This window comes from Typopeltis vanoorti, chromosome 25 (genome assembly GCF_054136105.1).
Source record: "Typopeltis vanoorti isolate ZY-2024b chromosome 25, IOZ_Tvanoo_1.0, whole genome shotgun sequence".
NCBI classification, from domain to species: domain Eukaryota; kingdom Metazoa; phylum Arthropoda; class Arachnida; order Uropygi; family Thelyphonidae; genus Typopeltis; species Typopeltis vanoorti.
In genome coordinates, this window is record NC_143573.1 from 48,934,203 (window position 1) to 48,957,878 (window position 23,676).

The following is a 23,676-nucleotide window of genomic DNA, read 5'->3' on the forward strand; positions in this document are numbered from 1 at the left end:
AAACTTCAGAATGAAGAAAATAGGGATATGACAAGAAATGGCGAGGTTGTACCAGAGAATTGTGAGAGTGTGAATGATAGTATTAATGGTTTTACAGAAAATAAAAAAGATGAGATAGATGCAATGAGTGAGATCGCGTTGTTGAATGGTGCAATACAAAGAGCAAAACAGCAGCTAGAGCGTATGAGCAAAAGTAGACTGAATGAACCAGCCAATAATAAAAAGTATGACAGGAAAAATAGGCGTATGAGTGTGAACATGAACAAAATGAAGGATAGAGTGCTGTATGGAGACTCGTTAGTACGAGGTGTGTTAGTAGAGGATTTGAAAAAATCGTACCAACCTGGTGCGACCATAAAGGATGTAACTGAGTCTATTAGAGAGCAAAAGGAAAGGGTGAAGGAAATGATTGTTGTGGCAGGTACAAATGATTTAAAAGGATATAAAATGGAAATGATAGAAGACCTGAATGAATTGTTTGAGGTAGCAAAAGAAAAGAGTGAGAGAGTTAGAATGATTAGTTTTTTGTCACGGTATGACAGTGAAATGTTTAAAAGGAGGGCCATAATTGCGAATGACTTTATGCGTGGGTTATGTATGACGAGTGGTGTGGAATTTGTGGATGTGTGGAGTGAGTTTGATGGGCAAAAGGATCTGTATAAGATGGATGGCTTGCATTTGAATGGTTACGGTGTAAGGAGACTTGAGAAAGTGTTGCTGAATGTAGTGGATGTGCAAATTCAGGGAAACTAGATTTATTAAGGGGGGGGAGTAGATATACAGTCCTTAGGGAGGCAGTTGAATGTATGAATGAATATAATATGCTCGAGCAAATAAGGACAACAAATCAGAGTGGGATAGTTATGTAGAGTTGGGGCTAATGGGGGTGTTAAATTCATGTACACTAATGCTAGGAGTATTAGGAACAAGAAGGAAGAGTTTTCGGCCATGGTTGGCACTTCCAGACCACAGGTTATTGGTATTAGTGAATCATGGCTGACTGTAGATGATATAGCTAGTGGGATTGAATGTGATAGGTATAGTGTGTTCAGGAATGACAGGGAGAATAAAATGGAGGGAGGAGTATTGTTGATGATAGCTGATGAGCTACAGCCAAGGAGAACAGAAGTTGAATTGCAGGATAGAGAAAAGAGCACATTTGAGGCCATTTGGTGTGAGATTGTGGCTAGCAGAACTAAATATACAATTGGGTGCTGCTATAGACCAGGTAATGGAAAAGATGGTGGTGACAGTATGCACAAGCAAATAGAAGAAATGAGTGGAAGGAGGATAATTATTATGGGAGATTTCAACTATGGTTGCATTGATTGGAGTGAGGAGAGGACACACGGGAGGAAGGAATTGGAATTTATGTGGTTATTAAGGGATAACTATCTGCGACAGCATGTAATGGAAAATACTAGGGGTCAGAGAGTGCTTGACCTAGTAATTACATCTGAGGATTTGGCTGTAATAAATATGACCACATTGCCACCAATTGGTGAGAGTGATCATAGGGTCTTGACTTGGGAGGTGGCTAAAGGTGTGGAATTTTCAATTAAGACAGGGTACATGTGGAATTATCGGGCTGGAAAGTATGACAAGCTTAGGAGTTTGATTGGTTCAGTGCCATGGCATGTACAACTACAAGGACTAGAAGTTGATAGTGCATGGGAGGCAGTTAAGAAGTGTTTGCATGAAGCAATAGCTGACTGTATACCTAGAGTCCGAATAATAAATCAAGTAGGGGTTAAATGGATGAATAACACCATTAAGCTTGAGCTGCAAAAAAAGAAACAACTATGGAGGGAATTTAAGGAGAAAGGTGACCGGCAGGCACATGAATGGTATAAAGCGCAGACTAGAAGGGTAACAAGTGTGGTAAGAAAAGCAAAAAAGGATTATGAAAGAACATTGGCCATGCAGGCTAAAGAGAATCCTAAACAGTTTTTTAAATATGTAGCAAGTAAAAGGAAAAAGATATAAAGCGCAGGCTAGAAGGGTAACAAGTGTGGTAAGAAAAGCAAAAAAGAATTACGAAAGAACATTGGCCATGTAGGCTAAAGAGAATCCTAAACAGTTCTTTAGATATGTAGCAAGTAAAAGGAAAAATGTACATGGCAGAATGATTTTAAAGAATGCCGATGGTAGGGAGGTAACTGAATCAGTTGATATAGTTGAGTTACTGAGTGAGCACTTTGAGCAAGTATATATCACCCAGGTGGTGACATCGCAGAAACGAATAAACCAGTAGATTATATGGGAATTGTGGTGAATGAAGTGGAGGTGAGTAGTCTATTGCATAACCTCAATGTCAATACATCCGTGGGATTGGATGGTATACCAGCTCGTGTCGTACGAGAAGCAGCTAAAGAATTGTCAGTACCCTTGACCATTTTGTTTAATTTGAGTCTCGGCTCTGGGTTAGTCCCGAGGGGGTGGAAAGAGGGGAAAATAGTTCCACTGCATAAAGGTGGTTCCAAGACTGCTGTTGTAAATTACCGACAGATAAGCATATCAGGAATCATTGTCAAGGTCTTAGAGAAATTAGTCAAGAAAAGAATACAGGATTGGATAGATGAAAATGGGATATTGTATGGGGGACAACATGGTTTTGTGAAGGGTAGATCATGCCTCAGTAACATGCTCACGTTTTATAACACAGTGATGTCAGAACTGGATAGGGGTAATGGGTTTACAGTGATACTACTGGACCTTGCCAAGGCCTTTGACAGGATACCACATGGAACCCTAATCAGTAAACCGGAGCAGATGGGGATAGATATAGGGTTGGTGAGATGGATAGGAGGGTGGTTGAAGGAGAGATACCAGAGAGTGGTTTATGCAGGAGTGGAGTCTAAAAGACGGCTTGTGATTAGTGGTGTGCCACAGGGCTCTGTTCTTAAACCACTGCTTTTCAATTTGTTCATCAATGATATAGGAAAGGATTTGAGAGGAAGTGTTCATTTATTTGCTGATGATGCAAAGTTGGGTAGAGCAATTGTGAGTGCACAGGATGTCAAAATTTTAGAGGATGATTTGGATAGTTTGGAGGACTGGGCTAGGAAAAATGGATGTCAATTTAATGTGGCAAAGTGTAAGGTTATGCACTTTGGGGTGAAAAAAATAACAGCAAAACAGCAGTATATCGCATTGGTGGAACCGCTCCAGGAGATTGATGAGGCCAGGGATTTGGGAGTGTTGGTGGATAGGGAATTGAAGTTTAGGGGGACACATTGCAAAAGTGACTAAATCAGCTCATCAAATCACTTGACTTCTGAAAAATACTTTAACATGCAGAGACAAACAAGTTATTCATCCTCTGTATCAAGCCTTGATAAGACCCCCATCTGGACTACTGTGCCCAGTTATGGGCATCAGGGTTTTTTCGTGATGGGGAGGAAGTGGAGAGGATCCAGAGACGAGTGACCAAGATAATAGCAGGTCTGTGGAATGAACCTTATGAGAATAGGTTAAAGATTTGTGGGTTGAAGAGACTGAAACATATGAATGAGGGGTGATCTGATTGAGACATTCAAATTACTGAAGGGTTTCTATAAGATTGATCCAGAATATATTTTTGAAAATATGACTGGTGGTGGGAGGACTAGGGGCCATGCATGGAAGCTGGGCAAGAGCGTGGTTGACAAGGGTGTTAGAGCTAGGTTTTTTACTTGGAGAGTGGTGAATGAGTGGAATAAGCTTCCAGAGTCTGTTGTGGGTGCCGTGAATGAGTTCAAGACAAGGTAAGATAGATACTGTGTCAATGTCGAATAGTTGTTCTTGACATGTTAGGGCCTCCCTCGATGAGTCTGTCGACTCCTTGGAGTTGCCTAGAACAATAATAATAATAATAATAATACAAAAATATTTTGGGGAAATTTGGAGAAAAGAGCAAAGCTAATAATAATGGCAAATGCCTGTTGGATTTCTACTCAGGACATGGACTGGTTATTACTAACACCATGTTCCAACATAAAAATGTGCACAAATTTACATGGAGAGAAGAGGCAAGGAACAAGAAAAGTCTCATTGACTATGTTATTGTTGATAGTGATGTTTTCGCCCTGGTGCAGGACACCAGAGTGTAGAGAGGATTTGAAATTGGAAGTGATCACTATTTAGTCTTCAGCAGGATAAAATTGAATTTCGTATTGAAAAGAATAACATGAAAGAAAATTTTAAAGCGAATAAAAGTTGAGCAGCTCTCAGATGTGAACTGTAGACTAAAATACACAAAGATTATTGAAGAAAAAATGAAAGAGTTTGAGAACAGCAACCAAACCTTGGAGATGCAGTGGCAAGCCTTCAAGAAAACACCAATTGATTCAGCCAGAGAGGCATGTTGAGGTTGTCTGAAAGGATAGAAAAATCAAAACTCCATGGTGAACACAGGAAGTTAAAGAGGCAATGAAGGAAAAGAAGAAAGCAGATCAAAAGTTCCTGGCAAATAAGTCAGCTTGTGCTCTTAGAGAATACAGAGACAAATGCAAGAATGCTGAACACTGTGTAAAACTAGCTAAACAAAAGTCATGGGAGGACTTTGGCAAGAATATAGAAATTAAATATTAAGAAGGTGGCAAAATATTCTGGAGGTTGTTGAAGAAGCTTAGAAATGGAGAAAAGAGTGCTGTAAAAGGAGTTAGAGATTATAAAGATGACATGAAAACAGGAGAAAAAGATATCCTTGAAGTATGGAGTAATTACTTTAAAAAACTGCTAAATGAAACAAGCAGTGATGACAGCACAGTGGCAAAAAACACTGACCAGGCATGCAGTCAGGAATACATATCCATACTTGAAGTAGAAATAACCATCAAAGGCTTGAAATACAGGAGTAGATGATATTCGACCAGAAATGCTGAAGTATGGTGGTATAAGTCTTACAGTGGCTGCACTGCATAGTTGAGAAAGCCTGGACAAAGGGACGAATTCCCAATGATTAAAGTAGAGCTCTAATAGTACCCATATATAAAAGGGAAATAAAACTGAATGTCAGAATTACAGAGGTATTTTCGTATTGAGTGTTCCTGGTAAGATATATGCAAGCATATTTGTGAAACGGTTGAGAAGAATTGTGGAAGAAAAAGCTTGGTGAAGAACAAGCTGGATTCAGGCCAAATAGAGGCTGTCCGGATCAGATCTTCACTTTACAACAAATAGTGGAGAAATCATGGGAATATAACAAGGATCTGTATTTAAGTTTTGTCGATCTGGAAAAGCCATATGACAAGGTGCCAAGAGAGAAGCTATTCAATATGCTACAGTTATATGGTGTCAATGGGACATTATATCAAACAATAACTTAGTCTTTATTTGAGTTGTAAGTCAACAGTTAGAATTGAAGGAATTACAGGAAGATGGTTTAATGTTAAATCTGGTGTGAGACAAGGATGTACATGATCCCCTCTTTTATTCATTATCTATATGGATCACATTATGAAGGAAAGTGGTATTAAACATGATATCAGAATTGGGGATGTTAATGTCAGCTCTTTGCTTTATGCTGACGATGTTATACTTCTAAATTAATCCGCTACAAGTCTGCAAGATTCCCTGACTAAAATGAATAACTGTTGTAATAGATATGGTATGAAGGTCAGCAATAAAAAGACAAAGACAATGAAAATAGGCAGAATCACTGAAAATGTCAACTGCGTTGTGAACGAAGAACCTGTGGAACAAGTAAAACATTTCAGCTACTTGGGCACGATTTTTAGTGAAGATCGTAAATTAAATATGGACATAGACAACAGAATCAACAAAGCTGGTATGGTAGGAAGTCAACTGAATAAATTCATATGGAATAAGAGAGAAATTAGTCAGAACACTAAATTAGCTGTATACAAGACAGTGTTCAAACCAGTTTTAACTTATGGATCTGAGAGCTGGGTCAGAAGAAAAACACTTGATCAAAGACTAGAGACCGCAGATATGAGAGTCCTGAGAAAGATTAGAGGCGTGAACAGATGACATGAATGGCAATATCATATTAAAAACGAGGATATTAGTAAAGAACTTGACATTGTCAGCATCCAGGAATGTGTTAGCAGAGCTAATCTTAGGTGCTATGGTCACTTAAACAGAATGGGTGAGGAAAGATTAGCAAAAGAAGTGTTCTCAGCCAGGTTGGCAGGAAAACGACCCAGAGGAAGACCAAGATATAGATGGATTGATACGGTACAAAGTGCCTTAGACGATAGAAATATAAGCTCTGATAATGTTGGAGGCTTTAGAAGTAACAGACTGATTTGGAGGAAAATTGTAGATAGGAAGTTAGTAATGATGTAATTTTTTTCATGTAGTACTATCATATCCTGTATACCCCTTGAGGGTACATAGCAGGAATTGGATGATGATGATGAGGTAAATAACAGATGATCACATAAAACCTTTGCATCTTAACTGGCCCAATAACTACCTGCAATCCTTTTTTTTTTTTTTTTTTTAAGGTATTCATTATGCTAGGAAACATTTTTTCCATGTCTGTTAGAAGGTGAAAGCTATTAAAGAATGTGATTTTTGGAGCGAATGATAAGTTCTTTTTGAAAGTACGTAGAAATAACTGACTCATTCTTTCTGTATTATTATATTTGAGTGGTTGTTTCTTTATGAAGTTTTTAAACTTTTATTTTTGTTTTATTGGAAGCTATATTATACATAGCACCAATGCGTAAAACAATGGCAACATGCATGATTATGTTCGCGGCAGCGTATGTGAAATATATGCACTTCATAGAATGAGAAATTGGTGAGTAGGTTTGTCGTATTTCAAGAGTGAAACACTTATGACAAACTCACTCAACCAGATGTGTGAGGAGAGTAAGAAGAATGATAATGATGAGATCACAGATGAAATGGATGAAAATGTAATTATGATGGCAAGATTGATGTGGCATGCGTGACTGCAAAAATGAAATGGCAGAAAATGAAGAGAATGATCAGATGGTAATGGAAAATATAGCGCACTTACATGTTCTCACAGAAAAAATATGCAACATTGAGTGGTTGGAAAAATGCCTTGCAAATGGTAAGAAACAGAAACTAAAGGAGGGAGAGATACAATAGGAGAGAAAGTAGAGTATGAAAGAGGGAAAGTATGAAAATAGGGATTGCTTGAGGAGAGTGTTGATGATGTTGCAAGCATACAGAGATGAAACAGATGTTTATTTAGACTAGTACAAATGATTTGCAAGCAACAAGTGTTACATGTGATAAGAAATGGAAGTTTCTAGTAATGCAAAGAAAAAAAAAAGAAATTACCATAAGGAATGAGTGTGAGAAAGTAAAAGTTATAAGTCTATTTCCAAAGTATTACAGAGACAAGCCAAGGAAGAGAGCTATGATCTAGAATCAGCAAGTGCACACATTGTGTAGGATGGAATAGAATAAGTTTGATGGAAAGAAGAATTTACGTAATGTGGATCGCTTACATTTGAGTGGATTTGGGGTCAGGAGTCTTGACAAATTGTTCAGTGAAAGTTCAGAAGTGCAGAGTCAGGAAAACTAGAACATTTAGAGGAAATGCAGGTGAATGTGGATCCTGGTAACCCAGCAGTTACTAAGTGGGAGAAGTTGAATTCAGCATCACCACAAGATGCTGAATGTAGCTGCCCAGGTGGAACGCTATATCCAGCAATACATAGTCTCTATTTGAGTTGTAATTCAGTCATTAGAATTTAAGGACATTATTATTATTATTATCCCAAGACCTAATGGAGTCAAAGACTCATCTAGGAAGATAGTTTTATGTTAAATTAGACATGAAACAAGCGCACTATCTCCACTGCTATTCATTATCTACATGGATCACATTATAAAGGAAAGTGGTATTAAATCTGATATCAAAATTTGTGATGTTAATCTTATCTATTTACTTTATCCAGATGATGTTATACTTCTGAATAATCTAGTAGTACAAGTCTGCATGATTCCCTGACTGAACTGAATAACTCTTGTAATAAAATCAGCAATAAAAATACAAAGACAATGAAAATAGGCAGAAACATTGATAATATCAACTGTATCCTGAATGGTGAACCTACAGAACAGTAAAACATTTCAGCTATTTAGGCACAATTTTAGTGAAGATAGCAAATTAAATGTATGGTATGGTAGAATATCAAATTAATAAATTTATATAAACAGAAATTAGTCAAAACACTAAACTTGCTGTATAGAAGACAGTGTTCAAACCAATTTTAACATATGGATATGAGAGCTAGATTAGAAATAAAACACTTGATCAAAGACTGGAGATTGTGGATATGAAAATTGTGAGAAAGATTAGTGAAGTGAACAGATAGTATCAATGGAAGTATCATTCAAAATGAGGTTATTGGGAAATGAAGAACAAGGAATTGGGAAAGATGTTGACATAGTTAGCATTCAGGAATATGTGAGCAGATCTAAACTCAGGTGGTAGGGTCACTTAAGCAGAATAGGAGACAAAAGGTTAGCAAAATAAGTCTTTTTTGCCAGCATGGCAAGGAAATGATCCGGAGATAGACTAAGATCTAGTGATACAGTAAGAATTGTCTTAGAAGACAGAAATATAAGATCCGATAATATTGAAGTCTTGACAGATAACAGATTAAATTGGAGGAAAATTAACAATAGGAAGTTAATAGTGACGTAACTTTTGATGTCGTATTTATTAGGAATTTGATGATAACAGAGAAAGAGAGAAAATGATAGTATAGCAAGGATGACTTCATGGCAAGATTAGTTTAGTAACTTACACACAAAGCACTACAGCATTATGATAGGGAATGTCTTAGATATTAAATATTAGAAACTAGATATTTAGTTTAAAAAAAATTAACTGAGACTGCTTATTTGAATCTGTCAGATTTTAAGGTGCACTTGAATACCTAATCAACCTAGTGGATGATTAACATGCATGTCTGATTAAGGTTCGAAGCATCAGGGCTAAAAGAAATGCATTCATACCATTCAAAAATGCAAAAGGACAAAAGTTATTGGAATCAGTAGACCCTGTGGACAGAAAAAAATAACCATACAGAACTAGAATGATGGGTACAGTGTATTCAGGAAAGCCAGAAAGGGTGGGGGATTAATTCTGATGACTGCGAGAAAATTAAATCCAATCAGTCGTGGTAGCATAAGTAATACAGACAACAGATTCAAAGTTGTTTGGTGTGGACAGAGGTTAACAGAACAAAAGGCACAGCCAGGAACAGATCTTGGTGGTCATATGAAGAGAATTGAACTGCATATACAGATAACCTCGCGAATATAAGGAAGGCTATCTATCATAATGTGTGATTTTGATGATGGGTATACAGAATGGAGGTAGGAGAAAGTATGCAAGACAAGAGAAAGAGAATTTACGAGTGCCAGGCAATACAGTTTGTATTTTGGCAAAATTTCATTTATTTTCGATAGCTTAGCCTATCGAAACTGTGTAGTGGCTATGGAGCAATGTGGGTTGTTATAGTTTTCCCTAAAATTTGTAGCTTGCATTAAACAACATCAAAATGACAGAATGAATGAGATTATCATGGTTGCACCATGTGAAAATCAAATGTGATTAATGGCACATATTCTTTGAAATGGTTTGCTGTCATAAGTGCAGCATGTATATATGGGGGAATGTAGAGAACGTATTTGTAGAGACTGAACAAGAGAAAATGTGGGGTCTATAGAAAATGCAATATCTTCATAAACCGAGAGGTATAAATAAATGCAAGAGTGACTGACAAAATGAAAGCAAATATAATTTGGATGTGAGAGACAATATGAATGATGGAACTAAAGCAAGCAAGATTGTGAGAACAAGGGAGTACGAATGACAGAACAGATGTGAGCAAGACTGCAGGAGTAAAAGAGAATGCAATTGCTGGGATGCAAAATTTTGAAGAAAGTTGATCAGGGTGAGAAATGAGATGAAAAATATGCACAATGAGATTAGTAGATGTTTGGTGGGTAGGAATGAAAAGTGAAAAGGATGGAATGAAGGAAAGCAGAGAAAAAGAGGTGATGAATGAGTTGAGACTAGCAATATATAGAGATCCCACTATTTTCCAAGAGGAAAGATGAACAGGATGAATGCTTTGGGTATGAGAAGTAAATAAGCAAAATAGCTAATGGTGGTGGTGGTGATGGTTACAGGAACAAATGATTTAGTTGGACAGAAGGAGAGTGTGAGGATGGATATTAGGAGGTTATTAAAGAAAGATAAAAGCATAGTAAGAAAGGTTCAAGTGTACTGCCAATATATGACAATGACAAGTTAAGACAATGAAAAAAATCACAAATGGTATGTTGGCAGAGCTGTATGAGGATGGAAGTGTGAGTGATGAGGGTGAGAGAACAGGAATGTAAGATGAAAGTAAATGGGGGAGAGGGGGGGTCCAGAGATATGAGATAACTGGTGATAAATGTGATTGGGCAGATGCAGTTGTGGGAAAAAGCACAACTCAAAGGTAGCGTGTGGGATTGATTATAGAACTCAAATTGAATTGCTGTATTTATTTACAAATGCCAGGATCATCACAAATAAGGTAGTTGAAATTGTTTCATTAACTGAGTTTATTCACCAAAAAATTATTGGAGAAGAGAAACAGGGTTGGTTGAAGCTGATATCCTGTTTGGAATAGAAATGGAAAGGTATAATGTTTTTCATAAGGATGGAAAGGACAAGAAGGGAGCAGGCATGCTTTTGATGACAGCACTATTCCTCTGATCCTTTTAATCTCCACCTTGTGTGGAATGAAGTGGGGAAGTAGCAGAGGCTCTAAGGCAATATGGTGTTAGGCAGAGGTTGATAGAAATAGATACTTAGTCGCCCAATGCTATAGGCCATGGAATGTGCAAGTGGTGATGAAGAAATGTATAGGCAACTTGGAGATGATATTTATTGATGATTTTCCTTATTTTCAGATGATGTCTGGAAATAAGAAAAATGAATTTGAGTTCTTGAGAGAGACAACTATGTTAGGCTGTATTTGAGGTAGGGTACAATGGGACTGAGTCACAGATTTGATCATTTCACAGGATGTGAATGGGGTGTTGCATTTCCCTTCAGGTGGTCAGCGTGATCATCTGGGTGATGGCCAGCCATATGAAGAATTCTGTGTGGAAAGCATATATGTTGAACTATGGGGCCAACATTTATGAAAATCTTAGGAGACGGCTCGGGCCTACGGAATTATGCATGTCAGGATAGACTGAAGATATGTTAACTTCAAAGTCTGAGAAACAGAAAAATGCAATAAATTATGACAAATATGCAAGTTGGGTAAGGCATCATACAATATAGATAACGTGCCATTTTGTAGCATCCTATTGAATGAAAGAAAACTTGCAGTCATCCTGTGGAGGCTGAGGAAGGGTGCAAGTTCCAGATTCTTTTCATGGTTGGGATGAGTGTATGGAATGGGCTACCATTGGATATTGTGAGTGTATCTTTAGTGAATGCATTCAAGAAGAGATACTATAGGTATTAATGTATGATAATACCTACATGTGGTAGGTATGAAGGTATTTTCATATGGTAATACCCACATACTTCTTTAATGAATCCTTAAACTCTCTAGAGGAGCCTGCCTAGTAATAGCAATAATAAATACCTGATCTGGAGAGAGAGAAGTATCACCCGAAGCAATCCTTTCTTGATTCACTGCAGATTTTTCACTTTTGCAAGCTAAATGATAATCACTTTTTGACTTGTTCACTTTTGCTAAGAGCTTGGTCCATGGTTTTTGTGCCTGAAATCAAAATTTACTAAACTTTTGTTTTCTATAATAAAACAAAACATAAAAAATACTGAATTATATTTTTTAAAAACTTATTCTTATACAGAAATGGATCAAGTGGATAACGGACCTGGTGGCTGCCAGGGTCCTGAGCTCTATTGTATATGGAACAAGAAGTATTAAATAACGTCGATACTTCGAAAATAATTGAGGAATTTGCTAGAGAAAAAATTTAACTTTTTACTCTAACTTAAATATATTTCTTTTTTCTTAAAATATTTTATTTTGTTTTAATTTTAACTTTTATATATTTTATGCCTGATATTATTACAAAGAAAAATTTATTGCAATGTTTTGAAATAAAAAATATTAAATCATATATTATGTGTGTGTTTAATTTTTTTTTGTTATAGCAAAGCCCTAGTTCTCTTTGTAGCATATACATACATAAACACTTTTTTGAGAGCCCTCCCCATAAATTTTACTGCCAGGGGGTCCCCAGCTGACTTAATCCATCCTGTTCTTATACTGTATTCATGCATACACATACTTTTTATTTGACAATATACATTTGTGGAAAATGCTTCATAAAATTAAATTTTCCCCTTTTATTTTACAGCTGAATCTGCTTGCATTTAAAGCAATATAATTTTACTTATATATGTAAGTTTCCTAGTAAAAATGAGCAGATACTATATAATATAATGGAAATCATTTATAATGGCAACAACTAACACTTATAAAAATAATCAAAATTTGGTCTAGACAAGAGAATTAAACGAACAAAAATACTTAATCATAACATACAACTTCATAAAAATTATACCACCAGTAATGTGACATTTTTCAATACTTGTATCAAAATTTGTTAGCTGAACTTTTTAACACCTTCACATGATAGGAAGGTATTGTGGGCAACAGTCACTCCCCCCCCCTCCCACACACCCCATGGCTTACAAGAGTGGCATTAGCATCTTAAAAAAAAAAACCACATAATAAAATTTATGAATATTTACAATCATCATATGTTTTAAGTATCTATTTATTAGTGCTTTATCAGTATTTATTAATTTATCAATATTGTAATAAATAAAATAAAATAATAAAGATCCCAGTTTTAAAAATTGCTTAAAATTAATATAATGAATCCAGAACTTTTACTTTTTGATGCTACTGAAAGTTAGTAAACACATTATTACTATATCCTACATGGCTGACAAAAAAACAATATGGATATACAAAAGCATCACATGGCATAGTGAGATTATTCAACATGAGCAGAATACAAGGTGCAAATTTATGTACTAAATGTTAAAAAATTTCACATACACATATAATAATAATTAACATGTGCTTGAAACAAGATAATAAATGAATTTCAAGAAGCTATACCTAAAAAAAAATTCAGTAGCAATTCTGAACAGTTGCATCCTTTAATATTCTGCATACACAACCTTATTATTCAAGAGAGATTGTAGACTGGGAAAATTTTAAACATTCCATCAGGAAAACAAAGTATCTTTAGATGTAAACTTATTCTTTAAAAAGAAATTATATGCCATATGTCCATAAAAGAGGTAGACAAAATTATCTTATACTACAGTATAAGCAAACACAGGGAAAAACTCTGTGTGAAAAAAAAAAATAAAAATAACTGTTTTTAAACATTACTTGAAATTAAAATAACAAATTCAGAACTTTAACTTTTCAATGCAACCCCTCACTAATAATTCTGAAATGGTTATCATTAACATTCAAGAATTAAATAATATCTTCGGAACATAATCAGATATTCACCTTGCTGTTTAGAAAGAAAAACACAATGCCATAAGAACATTAAAAAAAAGATTAGGCTGCTAATATTATAATGGATGCCAAACCAGCATTTTCAGAGCACGAAAAAAATTATTAGTACACAAGCACTAACAATCAAGTGGTAGTAGAAACAATTCAAAATTGTATTAGAATTCTATTTTGGCACCCTCTGTTATGGTAGTAAGAAGTTTACAAGTGCAATTTTGGAAGGGTCTTAAAATTTTGGCCTATCTCACAAAGTTTTGGTACATAAATGCAGTTATACTTGTTGAGGTTTGGAGAGTGTTTCACTGACTCCAACAATAGTCTCAAGATTTGTAACAACCTCTCTGCAGGATGCTTTGCTAGTTCTAACTTGCCACAGTGATAGCAGTGAATGCATTTATGTTCTTAAATCTTATTATCTGTGTGTACAGGTTTACTGCAATATTCTTCCACTTATTGTTTCTTATGTGTTATTACAATTTTAACACTGTATTCCTGAAGATGTCTCTGCGACTGAGATGAAATATTAAAATGATAAAAGCTGTTGTTTAATTATCTAGCATTGTGTTGTAATTATTTCATTAAAATAACACAAATGGAGTTTGTCCTTAAAAAATGAGAGGTTTGGTTTTTGAATACAATGCAGATATTACATTTATTTAATTCTTTGGCTATGTTTCCAGATATAGGGAACAGGACAGTTATGACTTGCATGTGACAGAATAGAAAGTATTATTATTATGTATTAGTATTATACATAATAATATATAATATTAGTATTATTATCTCTCCCTCCAGAGAGTCCGAAGACTCATCGAGGGAGAGCATGTGCCAACAGCATTGAACGATTGATCTCCTTCCAACTACTGACTGTGCTCAAACTTACTTAACTTTTTCATGAGCCATTAGTAGCAGAGGCTCTACCAATCGACCAACCTTTGCTGGCAAAACTAACGCCCGAACAGGGACTTGAACCCTGGACTCGTTGGTTAAAAGCCTAATGCTCTACCGACTGAGCCATCTGGGTACATAAGAAAAGTGATAATTTCCCATGCCGCCTGGGTGAGAGCCAGGTATCCTAACTACTAGACCACATGTATGTATCTTAAAAGGTTATATCTACTGACTAAAGTGTGACATAAATAGATTTGCAGAATATAATTCAGATTTGAAATAGATGGCCTTGAATCTATGTAATTGTTCTGAGGATATAAAAAAGTGTAACTGGTTATGTAGGTTCTCTTTTTCTAGTATGTTTTGGTGAACCATTTGAAAGATGCATGATCAATGTTTAAGAAGGACAGACAATTATTTTACTTATTATATTTACTTTAGTCATATTATATATATGACTAAAGTGTGACATAGACAACAGTTTTGCAGAATATAACTGAGATTTGGAATAGATGGCCTTGGCTCTATGCAATTGTTCTGAGGATATAAAAAGGTGTAACTGTTTATGTAGGTTCTCTTTTTCTGGTATGTTTTGGTGAACCATTTGAAAGATGCATGATCAATGTTTAAGAAGGACAGACAATTATTTTACTTATTATTTTTTCCTACCTATGTGAAGTGTATTTTAAGACATGTTTAAATGCACTAAAACTGAATATAAAGTGTTTGGACCATGAAGCAAAATAGTACACCCATCTAAATAGCATAGCCAGACTATAGGTTTAAACTTAGCGTGGTAGTGAGTGGTAGTTTTGGTTCATATCACAGGCAAATCTCAGGTATAAAAGGGAAAAACATATTTATTGGAATCTAAAGACATAATATACACTTAGACCAATCTCACTTTCAATTAGTTCAATGACATGCTAAATCAGACCTTTTCAAACTGATTAATACTCTAATGCATGAACAATAAATCCTTCTCTTAAGTTAAAGACTAAAAACACATAATATATACATTATACACTTCTAATCTATATTCTACCTACTATGTTTGTCTTGAATATTAAACTAGTCACAATCATCTATAATCAATCCTAACAATTTGTCTTATGGATATTAGCCACTGCCAAATAATCACTTAAAATTCTTACATACTGTCCACACTCGATCAATACACTACAAACACACATAATATACATATTATACTCTTCTAATCAATATTCTACCCACTTTGTTAGTCTTGCATATTAAACTAGACACAATCATCTATAATCATTCCTAGCAATTTGTCTTATGGACATTAGCCACTGCTAAACAATCACTTAAAGTTCTTAAATACTGTCCACACTCATTTAATACACTGCAACGATCTTTTCTTTTTTCCGACTGGATAGTTATACAACAAAATCTGTACATTACCATTTCTTCGGGTAGGGTCTCCAGGTCCGTCGGAACTGTCCTTTGTTTGAATTACCTTTTGAATCTGCCATAAGCTTGCGTCCACGTGGTGGGTCCTTATGGTCCTCAGTTTCCCTCGTCTATTCTCGATCTGTTTCAGGCCATCCTCAATTCTAGCTGCCAGTTAATAATGTACGTATGCGATAGTATTCCGTCGGTACTTTCAGCGAAGACAGATATTGCGACCTCTCACGCTTTCGTGTACCGGCCGAAATTCCGACATCGAAGGGAAAGGCACACCCTCCGACATCGAACTATCGCCAAGAAACACCATCAGGAACCACCGGTCCACGAGAGAAGTCAAATCATCATCCAGGAAAACAGGCAAAAAAAGCCTTGAGAAAGGGGCGCACTCTCTTTTTATTCTCCCTTCATCCCCCCCCCCTTTTTTTGCACCCTGTTCTTACCATGATAGCGCCCTCTTACTTTTTTTTTCTGCGATCTTTTCCCGCCCGCTACTTTCTTTGTCCACGGCAACTTTGGTACATCGCGAGATTTCTTGCAGGGTCTTCCGGGAAACAAATGTGTGTCACTTTCCTAGATTGCCAGTGCCTCAGGCCTGCCCATGACCTTTGGACTATTGTTTACATCTGATTTACCCATTCATTGTATACATGATGTTTCATATAATACTAATTTATACACTAAGTTCTTTACATGGTATTACAATTCTACTAAAAGGAGGTAATTCTATTTCCATTTACAGTTAGTACTTGAGTTCTTCTGCTCCAGTACAAGTTTTTTCTCTTAGCTGATTTTTTTCTGACTTGTTAAATCCTGAATGAATTATTTCTTTAATAAAGTTCTTCATTCAGGATATAACACCATGCCTAGCATGAACATATAATAGCCATTGCACAGACACAAGCCAAGCAGTATTATGTATTCTGCAACCACTACATGCCAGGCTGATACATAAAACAATATATCTTTTTGAAGTCAACAGAAGTTAAATAGAAATATTTATGTTCCCATGAATATAATTCCTATTTCTTGCAAGGTAATGTTCTGGCATGGCAACCCCTATCTGGTGTAAAACTAGCTTGTTCTTCACCAATTTTCACCTTCAATATTTCTTAGCCTTTTCACTATGCTTGCATGTGTATCTTTCTAGAAACACTAAGTAGTGGTGAATTCCTCTAATTCTCACATTTGGTTTACTGGTTTTTTTATTTTTATAAACTGGTATGAAGAATTTGCTCCTCCGGTCATCTAGGAATTGTTCTTGTGACTAAGCTTAACATAATGCAGTGCAAGACTTACACAATTTTAATATTTCAGGTCAATTATTATTAAGAGGGAGTCAGGGACTCATTGAGGGAAGCCGCATATTACATGCACCAGCTATTATACTTATTCTTGAATTAATTTACAATGCTTGCATACACAACATCCAATAACAATCCAATCCAATAACTCGCCACTCTATGAGAGAAAAATCTAGTCTCCCCCCCCCCACTTCTTAGCAGCATTCATTCTCAGCTTCAAAGAATGCCCTCCTGTCCTTTCCCCACCTTCAATAAAATGAAAAATTCTATCAACTGAAATCCTGTATGACCCTTTCAGAAGTTTTTAAGTCTCAATCACATCACCTCTCTTTCTCCTCTTTGCTAGTGTCTACAGTCTACAAATTCTCAATCTGTCTCCATAATTAGTATTCCAAAATCTGATATCATTTCTAACACTCACCTTTGCACTCTCTCTCCACTGTATCAAAATCACAAAAAAAAAAAAACCAGGAAACCAGACCTGCACACAATAGTTCAAATGGGGTCTTATCAAGGCCTTGTAAAGAGGCAAAATGACATCCTTATTTTTACACGTGAAACTTTGTTTCAGCATTGCAATTATCTTTTGAGTTGTATTTGTAATTTTTGCTACATGGCCCCAGAACTTCAACTTCCTATCTACTAACACTCCAAGATTTCTAGCCTGGTCAGTTTCTTCTAGTATAATCCTACCAATATAATATAACATTGGATATCTAATCACGCCAAAGTGCACGAATTTACGTTTACTGATGTTGAACTGATATCCATTTTCCAATGCCCACAATTCCAGCCTATTCAAATCATTTTGCAAGTGCTATATATCAGCAGCATTCCTGATTACCCTACCTATCTTTGCATCATCATCAGCAAATAGTTGTATGTCACCTGTCAAATCCTTCCCAATGTCATTAAAAGTACAGATGTATAACAGTCAAACAAGCACTGATCCTTATGGTACACCACTGGTTACCTTAAATCTTGCAGACCCACATCCCTCACATACCACTTTTTGATATGTCATTCAGCCATCCTCCTATTCATGCTAATATTCTATAATCCAAAGCCATATTCTCCAATTTATGCAACAGTCTACCATGCCATATTCTGTCAAAAGCCTTAGCAAAATCCAAAAGTATCATTGTGTATCCATTCCCCTTGTCTAATTCAATGGTAACATTGTTATAGAATGTGAGCAAGTTGCTAAACATGACCTTCCCTTAGTAAACCCATGTTGCTCATTGCAAAGTAGAGATTCACTGTCAACCCATTTCTGAATGTGAGCCCTAACCAATTTTTCCAAAATCTTCACCACCACTCCTGAAATGCAGATTGGTCAATAGTTGGATACATTGGTCTTTGCACCACCTTTGTGCAATGGGATTACCATACATTCTTTCCACTCCTGCAGAATATTCTCTGTTCTGAGACTCAAATTATATAGCCAGGTCAAAGGAATAGCCAGTTTAGCTGAATACTCTTTTAGCAACCATGCTGATATCTCATCAGTCACTATTGCTGAATTCTTCTCTAATTTAGTTTGTGCAACAGCTCAAATACATTGTCTTCATATACTAGAGTTTCTAGTGTATGAAGTAAAGAGGCAGCAGTGAGCTCAATGTTGCATACACCAGGTTGGTAACTTTTAACAAAACGGGCACTCATTAGTTGAACAACCTCTTCTGCACTTGTAACCCACGTCATCTGCCTTTAGAAGAGTTATTCTTTCATGTTCATTCTTTCTTTTACTTGCAGAATATCGATAAAATTCTTACGGGTTATCTTTAGCTTGCAGAGCAAGTTTCTTTTCATACTCAGACTTAGCTTTCCGTACAACAGTTCTGACTCTACAGGCCTGCTGGTTATAATTTTCATAACAGACAGCATCCTTATGCACATGGTATTCCTTCCACATCATCCTTTTCTTACAAATCTTATTGCTTAATAAGATTAAGCATCCATTTGACTCCTACCCTATTTATTCTTCAAACTCTTGGGACACATTCTGATATTTCATTATTTAAATATTTTTTAAATGCTTCCCATCCAGCAACCCGATACCATTGCTGAACTTAGTATACTCCTCAGTTGGTCATAATTTCCTGCTTTGTAGTTCAGCAATGTAATCTTTTCTGAATGGAACATTCGTTCGTAAACTTAGCCACTTCCCAAGTGAGTACCACATGATCACTGTCACCAACCAGAGGCAGAATAGTTATGTCTTTAACTGAAAAACTCTTTGACACTACAAGGGTGGCTGAGAATTTCTCGGCCCAACAATGAAAACACTAATTTATAATTTCAAAATTATTTTTATTTTTCAACATAATCTCCCTTAAGACTAATACATTTATTCTAGCGATGATCCAGCAGCATTATCACATACCTGTAGTAATTCTCAGTAAGATCTGCAAAATACCTCTCTACAGCTGCAATCACCTCTTGATTCGAAGAAAAATGATGACGAGCAAGGAAGAGTTTTAGTTTTGAGAAGAGATAGAAGTCAGAGGGAGAAAAATCTGGGGAATAGGGTGGATGCTCCAACAATTCATAGTGCAGATCCCTTAATTTTCCCATTGCCAAAACACCTTTGTGGGCAAGTGCATGGTCCTGATAAAAGATGATTTTTTTTTTCCTTCTGCAAACTGGTTCATTTCTGACGAATTTTTTTATCTAATCTGGTTAAAAGATCGGAATAATATTTCTGGGTCATTTTTTTACTCTTTTCAAGACAATTAATAAACAAAATGCCTTCAGCATCCCAAAACACCAATGCCATGATCTTTCCTGCTGATGGAACCGACTTTGTCTTCTTTGGCGCTGAACAACCAGCTTCTGTCCACTGGTTTGACTGATGTTTGGATTCTGTTGTGTAATGGAATCCAAGTCTCATCCATAGTAATAAATCAATGCACAAAATCAGTTTTATCCTTGTTAAAACGCTCCAAGCACTGTTCAGACATTTTCATGCGAGTGCGTTTTTGATCTGCTGTGAGCAAGCACGGCACCCATCTTGCACAAAACTTTTTTATTTGCAATTCTTCATGAAAAATATATCCTACATGTTCTTTTGAAATGCCTATAGTCTCAGCAATTTCACATGCTTTGACTCACTGGTCATCCAATACCATATCGTGCACTTGATTAATGATTTCTGGTGTTGTTACACTTTTTGGACGTCCTTCACGTGGGTCATCTTCAAGGCTGGTATGGCCACGCTTAAACTCAGCAGCCCATTTCTTAATTGTCTAAAACAAAGAAGAAGAGTGCGAATAAACTTTTATGAACTTCGAATGAATTTCTTTTGGCGTTAAACCTTCTTTTACAAAGAATTTTATAACCGTACAATACTCAATTTTATCCATTTCAAGGGATACAGACAACACTTTTGCTTCAGACAGCTGTATAAAAAGAACTACTTGATAGAGTGACTTGCAATTTCACATTGATGCTTATGACAGATGTACCAACTTGAAAAAAAAAAAAATCTTGCTGATAGTGTTGCCATCTATGGTCAAGGCCGAGAACTTTAAAGAACCACCCTTGTATAATCAAATCTAACACTCTTTGACTTCGAGTACCTTCTGTCACATGCTACTTGAGGAAGTTGTCTTGCAACAGCTCAATAAATTCCTTTTCATTCTTCTCATGAAAAGGAATTTACTGATTTTACTGCAACCCAATCAATATGGGGGTGTTGTTATAGATCTACCAGGTCTGTAACAACACCCCACTATGTAACTGATCTTGTTAGATTCCACCTCACATCAAATGGCTTGAAACTCACTGTCACATGAAATACTGTTACTACAATCATAGGGCTGAACACTAACTGTATTCAAGTCATCTGATATTATTAGCAGCATACCCCTTCCTTTCCTGTCTATCCTTCCTAAAAATACTGCACCCTTTACACTCAATACCAGTTACTATTCTGATAGCCAAGTCTCACTAATGACTACAATCTAGGTCCTAACATAATGACCATGGCAACAAACTCTACCCCTTTGTTTCTGATATTCCTAGCATTCATGTACAGACATAATAATCTACCCATGCTCTTTTGTATCCTTGTCTGCATGACATAGTTGGAAAACTTGCAGTTCTGTATTCTTCTCTAGTGCTTTATACATGCAAACATCTTTGCAATGTTTGATGGGTACAAACTGGATGAACACAAAGTCAAAATCTTCTCTCCTCATAATCATTTCCATTATAATGCCCATTCCCATCATTAGCATAATTATATAACATTGTCGCTCTTACCTCAAATATTAACTCCCTTTCAGATTTTTTCAGGTTTTTGATGGTTGGTTGGTTAGTTATTTTTGATTTTTATGGTGCAAAGCCATCAAAGGTCATATTGCACCAGAACACAGGTTACAGAAGTTTATATATATATATATATGCGCCCACCCACGAAAGGTTATTTGTAAACCTATAGTATATTTTAATACCATCGCCATTCTAGGGATATATTTTTTTCTTATCACTTTCATGTTTTTTTTTTTTTTTTGTAATTTTTATTATTTATTTTTACATAGTCCACAAACCCTGCTCTAGAGACCAAACATGGAACTTTCTTTTTCAAGCCACTTCAGGAAGGTAACCACCTTGATCTATTATTATTTCCTAGTTAAATGGCATCAGTATACCAAACTGTTGGAAGTTTTTTTTTCTCTACCTGGCCAGACTATAATAAATTTAGTTTAACCTTTATCCAAGTGTAAACAAACAAAATTTGCACCTGAAGTATCTTTAGAATTGAGGCAACTCGTGGTAAAGGTGGACCAAGCTCTCATTGCTCCTTGTCTCAGTATCTACCATAATGCAAAGCACATCTCCTTGCAGTATAATGCTATGCATTAAGGGAAGGGCCACTAACCAGACCGGTTTTGACTTTTGAGGTCTCGTCAGTGGGAGCCAGACCCAGAACTGTTGATACTAAGGCAGAAGCAATGGAGAAGTCATATTTACCTATACGAGTTGCCAAAAGGTGTACCATTATTGTTAAATTACTCCAGCTTTAGAGAAAGATGTTAGAAGTTTTTTTTCCCCACCTGGTTAGATTATAATAAATTTAATTTAATCCTTTATCCAAGTGTAAGCAAACAAAAGTTTGCGTCTGAAGTATCTTTCAGGACTGAGGCAACTTGTTGTAAAGGTGGACCAAATTCTCATCACTCCTTGTCTCAGTATCTCCCATAATGCAAAGCACATCTCCTCGCAGACATGTATGAATGCTGTGCATTAAGGGAAGGGCCACTACCCAGACCGGTTTCGACCTTTATTGAGGTCTCATCAGTGAGAGCCAGACCCAGAAGTGGTGATACTAAGGCAAAAACAATGGAGAAGTCATATTTACCTATACGAGTTTCCAAAAGGTGTACCACCTTATTATTAAATTTCTCTGGATTTAGAGAAAGATGTTGGGAGTTTTTTTCCCACTTGGTTAGACTATAATAAATTTAGTTTAATTCTTTATCCAAGTGTAAGCAAACAAACTTTGCACCTGAAGCATCTTGAGGACTGAGGCAACTCGTTTTTTCCGTCTCTAAATCGAGAGTAATTTAATAATAAGGTGGTGCAACTTGTATACGTATATATGACTTCTCCATTGCTTCTGCCTTAGTATCACCACTTCTGGGTCTGACTCCCACTGACGAGACCTCAATAAAGGTCGAAACCGGTTGGAAGCTTGGGTGATGAATGGCAATGCTGTGGCCCATGAAGTTTTAACTGAGGCTCGACTGTTGCTGTCACCCAAGGCCTGAGTGTGTGTGTGGGGGGGTGGGGGGTAATGAATGGCAATGCTGTAGCCTGTGAAGTTAACTGAGGCACGGCTGTTACTGTTACCACTCAAATGAGCAGCTCTGCTCAGTGGTGAGGGAGCCTGTTATTGAGGGGAACGATGCTGAGTTTCTGAATTTTTGATCCTGTGGATCCCTCATTATTGGGTGATCCAGGGGATCTCACGAGTTTTTGGAGAGGTTACTCCACACTTAAACAGGAAAACCAGTCTGGGTAGTGGCCCTTCCCTTAATGCATAGCATTATACATGTCTGCAAGGAGATGTGCTTTGCATTATGGGAGATACCAAGACAAGGAGTGATGAGAGCTTGGTCCACCTTTACCACGAGTGGCCTCAGTCCTGAAGATACTTCAGGCACAAACTTTGTTTGCTTACATTTGGATAAAGGATTAAACTAAATTTATTATAGTCTAACCAAGTGGAAAAAAAATTTCCAACATCTTTCTCTAAATCCAGAGTAATTCAATAATAAGGTGGTACACCTTTTGGCAACTCGTACAGGTAAATATGACTTCTCCATTGCTTCTGTCATAGTATCACCACCTCTGGGGCTGGCTCCCACTGACGAGACCTCAATAAAGGTCGAAACCGGTCTGGGTAGAAGCCCTTCCCTTAATGCAAAGCATTATACATGTCTGCAAGGAGATGTGCTTTGCATTATGGGAGATACTGAGACAAGGAACGATGAGAGCTTGGTCCCCTTTACCACGAGTTGCCTCAG

General features: G+C 36.5%; 1 protein-coding gene across 2 annotated transcripts in view; it reads right to left on the reverse strand.

Moving 5' to 3' along the window:
- LOC150092728 (protein kinase C and casein kinase substrate in neurons protein 1-like) overlaps positions 1–23,676 on the reverse strand; it is a 214,643-nt gene that overhangs the window by 101,923 nt on the left and 89,044 nt on the right. For both annotated transcript variants that reach the window (XM_090414551.1, XM_090414550.1), the window contains exon 4: positions 11,595–11,732. In XM_090414551.1, coding sequence (XP_090270677.1) covers positions 11,595–11,732 — 138 coding nt within the window. The remainder of the gene's footprint in view (positions 1–11,594; positions 11,733–23,676) is intronic.